The 12,609-nt window shown below is 40.9% G+C and overlaps 1 protein-coding gene across 1 annotated transcript in view; it reads left to right on the top strand.

Annotated features, from left to right (window-relative positions):
* Positions 1 to 12,363: 12,363 nt before the first annotated feature.
* Positions 12,364 to 12,609, top strand: part of LACTB (lactamase, beta) — a 9,299-nt gene continuing 9,053 nt past the window's right edge. The window contains exon 1 of the mRNA XM_010572262.1: positions 12,364 to 12,519. Coding sequence (XP_010570564.1) covers positions 12,364 to 12,519 — 156 coding nt within the window. The remainder of the gene's footprint in view (positions 12,520 to 12,609) is intronic.

Genomic DNA, 12,609 nt, shown 5'->3' with positions numbered 1-12,609 from the left:
TCAAGCCTTCCTATGCTGCTGGCTTTGAGTGGTGCTTGCAGCTGGAGTCACTAGGGCTGCTTCCAGTAGGAAGTGCTGTGCTGGGTAGTAGTTTGTAGGGTAGGGCTGAAGGCTACCCAGAGAGTTGGAGGCTGTGCTGGGAGCCGAACAGAGGAGTTTCTAGCACTTGGCCATGAGTTTTACACAGCTGAGTGTGCTGCTTGCTCCACTGGATTGCTTTTACGGGCCCATGGTCTGTGCTTGGGTCTTAAACAATGTGTCTGAGTGAGGTCAGGCCCTTTGTTTGCTGCTTAAAATTGCTTGCTTTCCAGGAGACCACAAACTGTTTTGTGGTTTGGGGAATCTGAATTCACCCCTTACTGTCTGTAAGGGTAAGGAGGAGGCTGTGGTTTTCATGTCTCTTAATGAGATCATGTCACCATTAATAGCGCAAGCATGTGCAAGCAAGGAGATAAGAATTAATCTGAAAAAAATCTGCCTGTAGTATGGACTTCCCCAAAGTGCACTGTTGTAGATGAATCCATAAAGCTTCATAACAGGTAAATAAAAGCTTTCCAGTTCCAAGGAGAGCTGAAGGGAGCAGTGAACATAATGGTGAATCACATCAAGTGTCTTTTTTTGCTGACTAACAACAGACATATAAATAAGCATATGGATGTATTTGCTGGAGCAGGAAAATCTGTTTCTACTGTATATCATAAGCCACTACCCCTTATGGGTTCTTTGCATGCAGTGCCTAATCAGACAAAACTCAGTGAAGCTAGAAAGCATTGGCTTGTAAAAATAAATAAATTGGGCTCTGATTTAACCCCATTCCAAACAAATGGGAATTTCTCCCTCTTGCAGCTACTTTGCCCAAAATGTTAACTCAAAAAATTTGTTAATTTACAGAACCCTGCATCATTTAGCATTCCTCAAGATCTGTGTCTTGGTTTGGAGAGCTACTTGCCCTTTTCTTCAATGCAGAAACACATTTGGCAGTTTGAAATATACCATTATCATGCAGCCATGCTATGTAATCATCTTGGTTGTTTTGTGATTGTCCTTTCTCAGTGAAATGAGTAGTTCTGACAGCACCAGAACTGGCAAAACCTGCCTTCTTGCAGATTCATGTCTCATGGTTGGTTGTAAACTTGCAATGAATTTTTTTCCAGATACTGAGATATTTGTGTTGTCTCTTGCTCCCTTATGGGATTTCTCTGATGTCTAATTATGCAAGGCATGCCTGCCTTTCCATCAGGATGCTCATAAGCATGCTCTTTTCTATGTTAATGGTTCCTTATGTTGACAAAACTTGAAGAAATGTAATTTTTCTTTTAGATTTCTGTGTGGTCAAAACTAGTCAATCAGTTCAAGAGTTGTTGAATGGGTTGAGAGACAGAGGTAAGAATGACGTGGAAGTCCCTTTTCTTTAAGAAACAAGGCTACAGCAGTAGCCTGCACCTATAGAGCTCTGCCTCTCAGAGCTCTAGCACTTGAGTGAGAAATCTGAATCTGTAAGTTATTACGCATACTAACCAATTTCTGCTGTCATTAATGCTACTCAGAATCTGGGTTAAGTTGGCAAACTTTGCTATACTGTTAATATTTTAGGAATATCTGTTACACTGGGCTGTCTATAACTGCTGCAATGTCTGTCAGTGGCAGCGAAAGAAGGAAGTGATTAGCTAACTAAAACATTTAAAAACAAGGGGGCGGGAGGGAAAATACTTTTTACATAGCTCAGCACTTGGGAAAATAGAGTATTTTTTCCTCATGTTCATTTTGGTGTTTTGGGTTTTGGTTTTTTTTTTTTTTTTTAAATTTCTGAGTTATTTAATAGTAAAACAGGAGCATCAGTGAAAGATTAAGTGGGAATTGCAGCAAAAAGGTCAAAGCAGTAGAGAAGAGGATAATGCTTTTTATCTTCATGGAGTTCTTTTGAAAATGCACACAGGAATAGTTCCTTGGAATAGAGGGAAGCTGTGTAACTTAGTTTCTTCAGTGTGTGTTATATTCTTTCCAAGGTATGGAAAATCTGTACAAGTTTGCATAATCTTCTTGGCTTCAGTTGTGAACCTATCTAGTTTTCTGTAAGTCATAGCCCTGTCAATTTGTAAGCTGTTGCTGAGAATTGCATAAATGCAGGATACCCCTCACAGTGACAGCAGCTTAGTGAGCAATCTAGATATCCCAGTTAGTTAATTTATGTGAGAGCAGAAACAATGGGAAACAGAAGCAGATAAAAGTCTTACAGACACATAAAAACCTATTCCTTCCCATTCATTATTTCTTGACTCATAACGCACTGAAATGAAAGGACGTTACGTAGTATTTTGGATTTGAATATTATGGCCTTTAAGGGCACCTCAGCACTAGTTTCTTCCTATCTCTTTGCTGGTTTGAGGAGCGGCTGGATAAAGATTAAACAGCATCTTTTTAATTAAAAAAAAAATAGAGCCAACACCAAAAAAAAAAGTCCTGCAGACCTAGCTGTAGTTGATAGTACCACATCATAATATACTGGCGTGCATGGCTGTGGGAAGATTTCTCTCACTTGTGTACAGCAAGTGTATATGGATCATGGGTATAAAGGGATGAAGTATGTTTGGGGTATATGATCCTGCAAAGTATTTTGAATGCCTTCTGTTCCAGGGCCTGACCATGATCTGCTTCTTGGGATTATTCCTTTCATCAGTGTTGTTTTCATTTTTTGCCCTGAGATTCAAACAGGAATGTCAAGGAAGTGTCCGTGTGATCTTGTCTCAGTCAAAGTTCATGGCAAATGGTGTTTCTTTGGATAAAACCTGCAAAGGCCTAACACCTAGTGATAGTTTCCTCAGTGCCACTGAGGAAAATGATGCAGGTCTGGTGTTCCTACAGCAGAATTTGTGAAAGAATAACCAGGAAGGTGAAACTGCAAGGCTCTGGTAAGTTGTTTTAACTTGCTTAGAACACATGGGTATTGATATTAACATGGAAATCTGTGTGAGTTTCCAGTTTAAAAATAGAGCATTTTTTTTGCAGGTCCACCAGGAGTTTGCATGTTTGTCTTGACAAGAATACTAGTTAGAGAAATAGCCTGGGAAAATGCTTTGAAATCTTTCTTGGATTATGGTTTTCTGTAGCCAGCAAAGAGGAGCCTGCCAGATTTCTTTCCATGTAATCTGGATTGCTGTACTACTTCCTTATTTGTTTATTGTACACACATAGACTATAAAATAGACTAAAGGGATGATGTAATTTGTGCAGGCTGTCCAGAAGAAAGAATGTATCTAGAAGATGAACTAGGCAAGAAAGCAGCTAAAAGGGAAATGATGAGGTAGAATTGTGTGGGGGGGCTAGAGGCCAGTCAGGAGGGTATAGACAGCATGAAGGTGATCTGCAGAAGAATGAATCCTCCCCCTCTAAATGCTACTGTGTAGTTATGCCTTGCCCTGCTCCTGTAGCCTCTGCTTGTGTTCCTGCAGCCACCGCATTCCTCTGCCGGAGAGGAAGGTGGCTGGCAAAGTCCAGGTAGGAGCAAATTCTTTGTCACCCCGCATCTGGGTTTAAAGTACAATATGCAGGAGCTTTTCCCGTAAAAATCAATAACAATCCTTTCTCTCAGTGGTTCTCGCCACATCAGCAGAATCTGGGTTAAATTTCCTCTTTGCTAGAACTTTATTTTCAATTACCTTAACCAGGAAATCAGGACACTTAAAAAAAAAAAAAAAAAAAAAAAAAACCCACCATTTTTTGCTGCTTTTCAGCAGTTAGCAAACATGTAGCAAATGTGTGTTTGCTTTTATTACATTCACATGCAGCCATGTCTGAGTGCAAGGCATTTCCTGGAGATTAACAGCTGGGTGGGAAGGATTGTGGATACAAGAGGCAGCCCAAGGGAGACAAACTGGTTGTTAATCCATGCAAGGCGCTCTGTGCTGAGAATTACTGTTGTAAATTGAAATAAAAAGTATGTGGGCCTATATGTCTCTGGAGGAGAAGTAGAGATTATTGCCATTTTGAGCAATTAAGTTATTGACTCCTCCCTCTGCTTCCCCATCAGTGTATGTGCTGCTAGCATTAGGAACGCTACAGCTAGCAAAAGAACTGATAGGAGGGGTTTCCTCTGGATCCATTATTTTTGTGAATCACTTGCTATTAACAGTTTGGAGTTAATTAAGGAAAAACAATAAAATCCAAGTTTAAATTGTGTGCAGATTATATAGGGGTTTGTGTCATTTTAGCTAAATTGTTTTAAAGGTCATTTTACCAAACCACACAAGTGCATATACAACTTTGGCCATATGGATATGTAGAGTATATACAGCTAAGGCCTGCCTGTTTGACTAAGCCTTAGTCAAACAAGCAGTTCCATTAGAGCAAAGTCTCAGTGTTGTAGAATCAAGCTGTATGGAGTCTTTGCACAATGAGAAGTTCTCTCTTGCGTCAAAGCTGCTGGGTCTTTAGCTAATGTGGCATTTGGTAAGTAGGTTTAAAAAACAAATGACTGTCTGCAGTAAGGATTGCAACGCTGTATTTCATTTTCTGAAGAGACTGATGTTCAAAGGTGCTGAGCAGTTCTTCTTGATCTGAGTAGGACACCTGCATATTGTATTAAAGGTGGGAGATTGCAAAATCCCTATTTAAACTACCGTAAAACCAGAAAGCACTGAAATTAGTTTTCGCTGTTCTTCTTTTCCCCATGTCTGTTTTGCCTTTGAAGCAATAATGAAGAAATTACTACACTGTGAACAGCAAAACTAAGTGTGTCACTTTGTTTCAGTTATAGATGCATTTCTCAGACAGCATGGGGATTTTATTTTATATTTTGTTTTCCTGTTTAAGAATTTACAAGAACAACAGCTGTCCATATAAGAAATGCTTTTTACTCACACCTGTTGCTTAAATTTGACAGGCACCAAGTCAAGTAGGAGCTTGTTAGCTTTCTTTACACCACTTGGAAAAAATGTCGTCATCCATTAAGTGGAGCACAGCTTCCCCTCCAGCATCAATACACCTTGAGCTTGATTCTTTTCTGATGCATGCATCAATATCTTGCTTACCTTTGCACTACAAGATTGTTTTTATTAAAGGAGATGAAGGGATGAAAAGAATCCAAGCTGAGTGGCAGACATTAAGATGAGTACACAGGTAGTAAAACTGTTCTACTGAGTAATGTTAATCACGCTAAAGTGTAACTGTAAGTTAAGCGTGTGTATGTGTACCTGACGTACACTGCTATATGCCAGAAAGTATATATAGCATCTAAAACATGGAAATGGTTTTGGTTTGGTTCAAGGTTAAATAAATGACAGTATTTCCAACTCAGGCAGTTGATGGGTTATTCCAAGTGGCAGGAGGGACAAACTGTCCCACACATAGTGCTTACTGCAGAAGTCAGTCATCCCAGGCAGTTATCTTCCCTCAGTAAGGTGTTTCAAATTTTCTTAGTCATTTCCCATCACTCTGCATGGAAAGGTACAAAAGAAATACCTACTTTAGTTTGTGCAATGATCCAATTGCAGCACAAATCTGTGTAAATGCCATTAACTTGATTTACTCTTATTTTACATGTATGGAAAGGGGATAGAGTAAAATCCCTTCTTGCTGATCGGTGTAGTATATAGTAATTATGCACTTACACATCTTTAGAGAGGCTCTTTTAAAACATGCCTCAACTTGGGAACAATAATACGAAGCAAAGGAATGGAGTTTGTAGTATGCATGGACTCGCTCCCCTAAGAATACCCAAGCCCAGTGCCAAATGCCTCCACCCAAATATCCGAGATGTTACTAATTTGATAAGAGGCCTTTTCCTGTTTTTTACTAGCCTGTACAGTTTCTCAAGCTATCTGTGCTCAGTTCTCACGATGAGCATTTTTAGTGGCACAGAACATGTCTGCAGCATGAAATGAAGGTGTAATTGCAGCACAGGTAGGTGAAACCACACTAGAATGGATAGTCATAGCACTGAACATGTGGGAAATGGGCTGGCAACCAACATGCACATATAGCTGGATGAATATTTGGTGTGAACTGCAGAGAAGCATTTGCTTTGACAATAGTTATCAGTAAAAACACATGCTGGAGCTTCAAATAATGTTGAATGCTTTGGAAAAACTGCTAGAAGAGATTCTTTTTATCTAGAAAAACAGATAAAGACAGTAGTAAATGCAAATCAGGACTGTATTCTTCACACAGGGATACGCCTTAAGATTCACATACAAAATCTGGAAACACATTTTTCCCACTACTGCTGTATCTGTCAAAACAAACATGCCTGTGGGGTTTTTTTTCCTGACTTGTAGACACCAGCTGTGGAGGTGGCACTCAACTCTGGCACTTCAGGATGACTGAATGCAGTTGCCTGGTCCGCTTCTCTCCCGAGTAAGTCAGTCGGTGTCAGGCAGTCAAGAGTTCTCACTGCCACATTTCTTGATGCAAAGTTGTCTGGGACTTCTTCGTTTCGTTGAGCTTTGTATTTTGGGGAGAAAGGGTGGAAGGAGAGGTAGTTATCACCCAATTGTGAGGAGCTCTCCTAGAGCAAGCCAGAAAGCTTTCTGAAGTACCTGCACTTCATAATTGTATCTTAGGGCATATGAGTTTCAGAATGATACCTTATGGTTAATATGTTTAACCTTTTAGGTGTTTTACACTTTCTGTGATTTGTTACTTTGTTTTGAAACAACATACCTCAATCTGAAAAGATACACTTGGAAAAGTCAAAGGCACTGATGCTGACTGGTACTTAACTGCATTGTGTGACTAGTGGTTAAGCAAGCCATCATTTTCCATGGTATATTTTACCTCTACCCACTGAGTGGGGAGAAAAGCTGGAAAGGGTAAAAAGGTATACACAGCAACTGAATTCTAATGATAAATGTGAAGCTGTTCTCAAGGACAAAATTGTCAGTCCTCTCTGTGCTCAGTTTTCTACCAGAAGAGATTGTTGCCTGGAGAATAACAACAGGAAAAACAGGAAATAATTCCGTATGGTTTCTTTTTGTTTGGTTTTTTTTTTTTCTTTTTTTTGGGGGGGTGGGGGTGGTGGTTTTCTTTTTTTACACTGATGTATTTCACAAATGTTCCTTCATTGCTTACTTTCAGCTGGTGACAATTATGTTTCCTCTGAGTCCCAAGAGGTTTAAAGTGGGCCCTGAATTAAAAGTATGAGGAAGTCACCAGTGAGAAACTGGAGTTTCAAAACTAATACTTTTGCAAAGAAGAAAAAGATATGTGTGCACCTTTTGGCTAGTCTGTTACCACAGCATGGTCTTTTCAGCATTCCTTTCTCTGATGTGCAAAATATTTCCCAAACTCCCATCCTGTTGTTTCTAGGATCTGTGTCAGACTGCATGCAACTTGTAAAACTAAGGCAGTAACAATGTGGCACTTTAAAACTCTTTCATATTCTATTTTAGTGAAAGTAAACAATCCCCAGGAGACACATCCTGAGTACACAGGAAAACTGAGTAAATTAAGGAGAGTTATGTTCCTTTTATGGGGGGGGTGTGTGTGTGTGTTTGGGGCGGAATAAAGTTGCCAACCTGTGGTGCTGCTCAGGTCTCCAGGTATGAGCTGCTGCTTGGAGGGCAGGGCCAGCCCTGCTGGGCTCCTAGTTGAGCTTGAGGACCACCATTGCTGCCCTGTCTGTTAACTTGTGATGGGGACGTGAACATGGCACGATTGTGCTGCTGGTGTAACCACAACAGAATCAGTATTCCTGTGTAGTTAGTATAGAAAAAGCATATCATGTTTAACTGAACTCCTCAAGAAGTTAAGATTAACAAATACCTGAATGATAGTTCAAGCAGAACTGATGATAAACTTTGATCTCAGTGTCTGAAGACCCACTGGTTTTAATACTACTTTTCCTCCTGGTCCAGACATCTTATGTGTTTAAAGATTTGTTCCCAATTAACGTTTCTCAGCTAAGTTGTTGGAGAATTCACCCACTCATGACCTTAGTTTAGGAAAAAAATCCCAACCAACCAACTCAGGGAAGATTTTAATCTTAAAATGAAGCTGTGAGTATGCACCTATTTATGTACCTTTTGGAGAAGGGATGCCTGGTTTTTGGCTGGGTCTAACTGTCCTAGCATAGAATGATGTTGGTGCACATTGGTAGGGTTAGCACTGTTATTGAAATGGCACATACGCTGTAATCATGCAAGTGTTACCTTACTTGATTAAGCAAATAATAATACTCTGCAAATTGCTATACTGACCAAGGCCAAAAAATGTATGTGGGTGAGGAATCTGTAGTAGCAACTCAGTTCAGTAAGACTGTGACAACCAAGAGAGATCCCACTGCAGTGGAACCACCCCTTCTGCTAACAACTGGTTAAACTGATAAGGTTTCTTACTGCCATCTACTGTATGAATGCTTCAGGCCAGAGCAGAATAAAAATTCTGTCTCTTGGTTCTCAAATAAATGAAATTCATTCTGAAAAGAGAGAGAGAAAGCAGAGCTTGATTTCTCTCTACATCTAACATTCCCTTTATTTGTTGTCTTTTCAAATTCAGAAGGAATTTGGGGGTTTTCTTGATCTTTCCTGTACCCACAGTAGAAGCATCAGGTGTGATCAAGGGAATCATTATCCCTTTACACTTTGCATCAACATCAGTTTCCCCTACATATATACACAAACAGCATGTGGAGCTTATGCTATGTGCCATAGTTTTTTCTGTTAACTAACAGAATTCATTTTCCATTAGATTCAACATTTTTAGATCCAGAAGTCTTTACAAAAGTTACAATCTTTAATTATTGGAATCCAGTTGGAATAACTGGAATCCACTGGATTAATGGAACTTTTCATTTTTTCACAATAAATCCAAACAAAGAAAACAAAGGAGTTTCCTTACACTGCTACTTCCTAAATTTTTAAAAGCCCCTTCCTACAAACTCAACCTGCAAGCTTCAGTTTGGGTCTGTGGCAGTTAAAAATGGTATTTAATAGGATGAAAGAGCAGGGCTGGACTCATGATTTCAGAAGTGACCAGCCCTTTATCAGGGGAATACTAGTAAGAATCTCTTGTTCCCCTGTCATTCAAACCTTAGATGTTGTTTCTTAAAAACATTACCCATTTTTTTCAATTTCAGTGGAAATGTTAAATTTAGGGTCATGTCATTGTAGAATTTTGCCAAATTGGTGAGCTAGAAAAGCAAATCAGATCATCATAGAAAGAATACTGAGATCAAAGTCCAGACCTACAAGTAGAAGCAGCCATAATAACATCTGTTAAACGTTGCTGAGACATCAGGATCCACAAAAACACTTGCAGAAATGGAGGAGGACTGAGAGAAGTGATGAAATTGTTTTCAAAATGGCTTGTAGATTTATTTTTTTTAAAGAGTCATGTTTCAGGAAGTACTGACAAAGCGTCACAATTTGCAAATACCTGATATGCCCATATACTGCTGACCATCAGCAGCAGAATGAGCGTATTGCACCATTTGATGGTGGGCTACACCACTGCAGAACAGTATAAAAGCTACTGCCCACCTTCTTGTTCCCCAGCGCACACAGTAACAGTATCACGAAAAAGCCAGTGAACGCAGTAGCATACAACTACAAGACCAAGATGACTAGGAAGATACATAAGCACTTTGTTTTAAGGTGTCATGTTATTGAGCCTTTGGTGTTTGTCTTACTCAAAAGGCTGTAAAGCCTTAAAGGATTCTTGATGGTGAGAGTCTAAAGCTGGCCTGTGTTGCAGTGAGCGAGCACAGCCCTGCTTTGCTGAGACCCATTGTGTCATGCTATTCTTTATCATCCGACTAAGGCATATCTCTTCACACAGGCTTTTCAAATCTGGTAAGTACAACTTGGCAAGGAGGCAGAGCAGAGGAGAAGTCAGCTGGTTTAGTGGAGTTTTTCCACCATGCCACAGGGGTCTCCAGATGAACTTCCCTGGCTGTGTTATGTAAGGAAGATGGATTACAGCTGAGAGTCTGTGCCTATATTTCTAAGTGACTGATGGACAAGGATAGAAAAAAAACCATTGGGTTCCTTTGTTAAATTTAGAATTGGATTAGCCTTGTGCTTGCTGTCCTCATTTTCTATTGCTATCAGTGGGAGTGGAAAATTCTCAAAACATTATAAGCCTGATAACTCAGAGTTAACAAAACCAGCAGCTTAGGGGAAGATACAACAGATAACAGCAGGACATGTTGTGCTACTGGATTTAACACAAAGCTCCTCATTAAGGCAATCAGAGAAAAATGGCAAGATCCATTTCTGGCTTAGGCCCATTCAGAAGTGTGATGCCAAAGAGTGTTCCTGCTGAGCAGGTTAATGTAAGAATGCAGAGAATCCTGCTGCAAAATGCTTCCAGAGACAATTTAACGCAGTGAAAATGAGTTACGAGAAAGTAAATAAAGCATCTTGTACCAGTTGTATATGAAGTTGTACTGTGATAAGCAACAGAATTTTATTGAGAAAATACTCATGAGAAATAAATGCCTGCAGTGAAAAGCGTAGCATCTGGTCTGCATTTGACTTCACGCATGAAAGCTATTTGGCCTGTCTTCCTGAAAAATCCTGCAGCTTTTGAGATCATGGGACATGAAGGAGATTGAACTCCCTAGGTTAGCATCTCTAAATTTTCTCCTAGCAAACCAGAGCTCTAAAAGGACAGACTTCCCACTTTTGCTTATGAGTATGGCTCTGGTTTTGGCATTTTTTAAGCTGTTGTATTCTCTGTCAACATCTATAACATTTATGGAGTGGCCATTATTAAAAGTTATTAGCTGTTTTTCAAGAATCCTTCAACATGTATACATCGGGTTTTAAGTCACTGTCTAAATGCCCCAGAAAATCTCCCAAGAATCAAATGTCAAACCCCTGCACAATCCACCAAACTGGACACTGTGGGCTTTCTGCACAAGGAGCTTCCTGCATTGTTAAGTAATGATACATCCCGCTCAATCTATTTGTGATTTGCAGGGTTTAAGGTCCTTAGAACAGTCCAGTCTAAGGCATTCCCTTGAGAGGATTGACTTTGAACAGTTAAAAAGAAAGGCTACTATGAACATTACTCAACTGTTTGGGCACCATCGCATTCTCCATGCTATCCCAAGGGCTTTGCTGCCTTTGGTACCGCCTCTAGAATTTTCTACTCGTCTCGGACCATGGTGTGCTTAGCTCATATAAACTAGTCCCTCCTTGTCCTCCCCTCTTGCACTTGGACTATTGGACTAGGTAGTCTGAAATCCAAAAGAAAAGCAGCAAGGGTGCTAAAAAAAAAGACTGAAATGAACTGTTAATGAGGGCTTTTTTTAACCTTCTTTGGACCTAACATCGTCTGCTCTAGCATCATTGCAATTAGTAATTTTATAGCAATAACACATAGGAAGGGGATGATTGAGTATCTTCATACTACTGAAGGTATTTTGATGCTGCTCCAGTTAGCCATATGGACTAACAATTCTGCTGACAGCATGGAGTGGCTCTGTATTTGCCTTTGTGTTAGGCACATACAATCTCTTCATTATAAAGGGCTGATGTGAGGATCCCAAATCTGTGGACTCATCCGCTTGGCAAAGCTCACAAGAGTCCTGGTTATTGGACGTATCCTTGGATGGGACTTGGATCTAGCTGACATGCTGCCTACCTATCAATCTGCATCTGCTGATGCACTGAAAATCCTTCCTTCCTTCTGCCTTCTTGGGTAATATTATCCCTTATTTGGTCACTCTTCAGTCTCTTTAGCTTGCTGCTCAGTCAAAATTCAAATCATAAAAGAGAGCTGTTGAAAGTTTATTGGAACCCAAATATGCGGAAGGTATTGAGAGAGTTTAAAACTGTCAACTGGAGGGCATTGTCATCTCTCCATAGCCTCTGTCCACAGAGAACAACTACATGGAAAAATTCTTTCTGTAAGCAAATGCAGTGCCATCGGCGCTGCTCTAGGCTGAAACTTGACTCTAAAACCTGCATTGGAAAATTCAACGTTTGTAAGTAGTCCCTCACTATTCTAGATCAAATATGCTCATCTTGCAGTTAAAAGTTTTTACCTTGGTGTTAGCCGAGCTTGCCCTGCTTTACTTCTGCCTGGCATGCGTTTAGCAGCAGGCTTATTTAGTTTGATCCTGCAATTGTTTGCTGCGGAGTGCAGTTAAGATCAGAAATTACGTCATGGCTTGAGGTATCCTTCCTCTTCTCTCCATCCTTTTCTTACACATCAGTGCAATAAGTGTTGGTTAAAACTCGCTTATTCCGCCAGAGCCGCCCGCGTCGGTGCTGGCAGGAGTCAGAAACTTGCGTCCACTGGGAGAAGGGGCTGGCGGTGGCTCCAGTTACCCGCCAGAGAGGAACCGTGCTTTAAATAATCTTTCTTTTTTCTTTTCAAGGATTCGGGAAGGGTTCAGGGAGGTTTGACTCACATTGCCAAATGCAGCCCGTAACCGCATTCGGACACGCGGGTGGCTTTCGGTGGTTCAATAAGCAAACCGGCCGTAAATCGCCTTCCCCCGCCAGGCCCGGGGAGGGGCGCAGGTCACGGCACCGGCTGGCGGCTCGTCGGCCCGGGCCCGTTTTTAACCGGCGGGTAATGCGGCCTGCGGACAAGCGAGCTGCGCCGTCCTCCTCGCCGCCGCTTTCCCCTCGCTTCCCGACACCGCGGCGTGCCGGGAGGGAC

The sequence above is a fragment of the Haliaeetus leucocephalus genome, unplaced genomic scaffold, assembly GCF_000737465.1.
Source record: "Haliaeetus leucocephalus isolate CR32 unplaced genomic scaffold, Haliaeetus_leucocephalus-4.0 Scaffold339, whole genome shotgun sequence".
Classification (NCBI taxonomy): domain Eukaryota; kingdom Metazoa; phylum Chordata; class Aves; order Accipitriformes; family Accipitridae; genus Haliaeetus; species Haliaeetus leucocephalus.
This window is presented reverse-complemented; position numbering and strand designations above follow the sequence as displayed.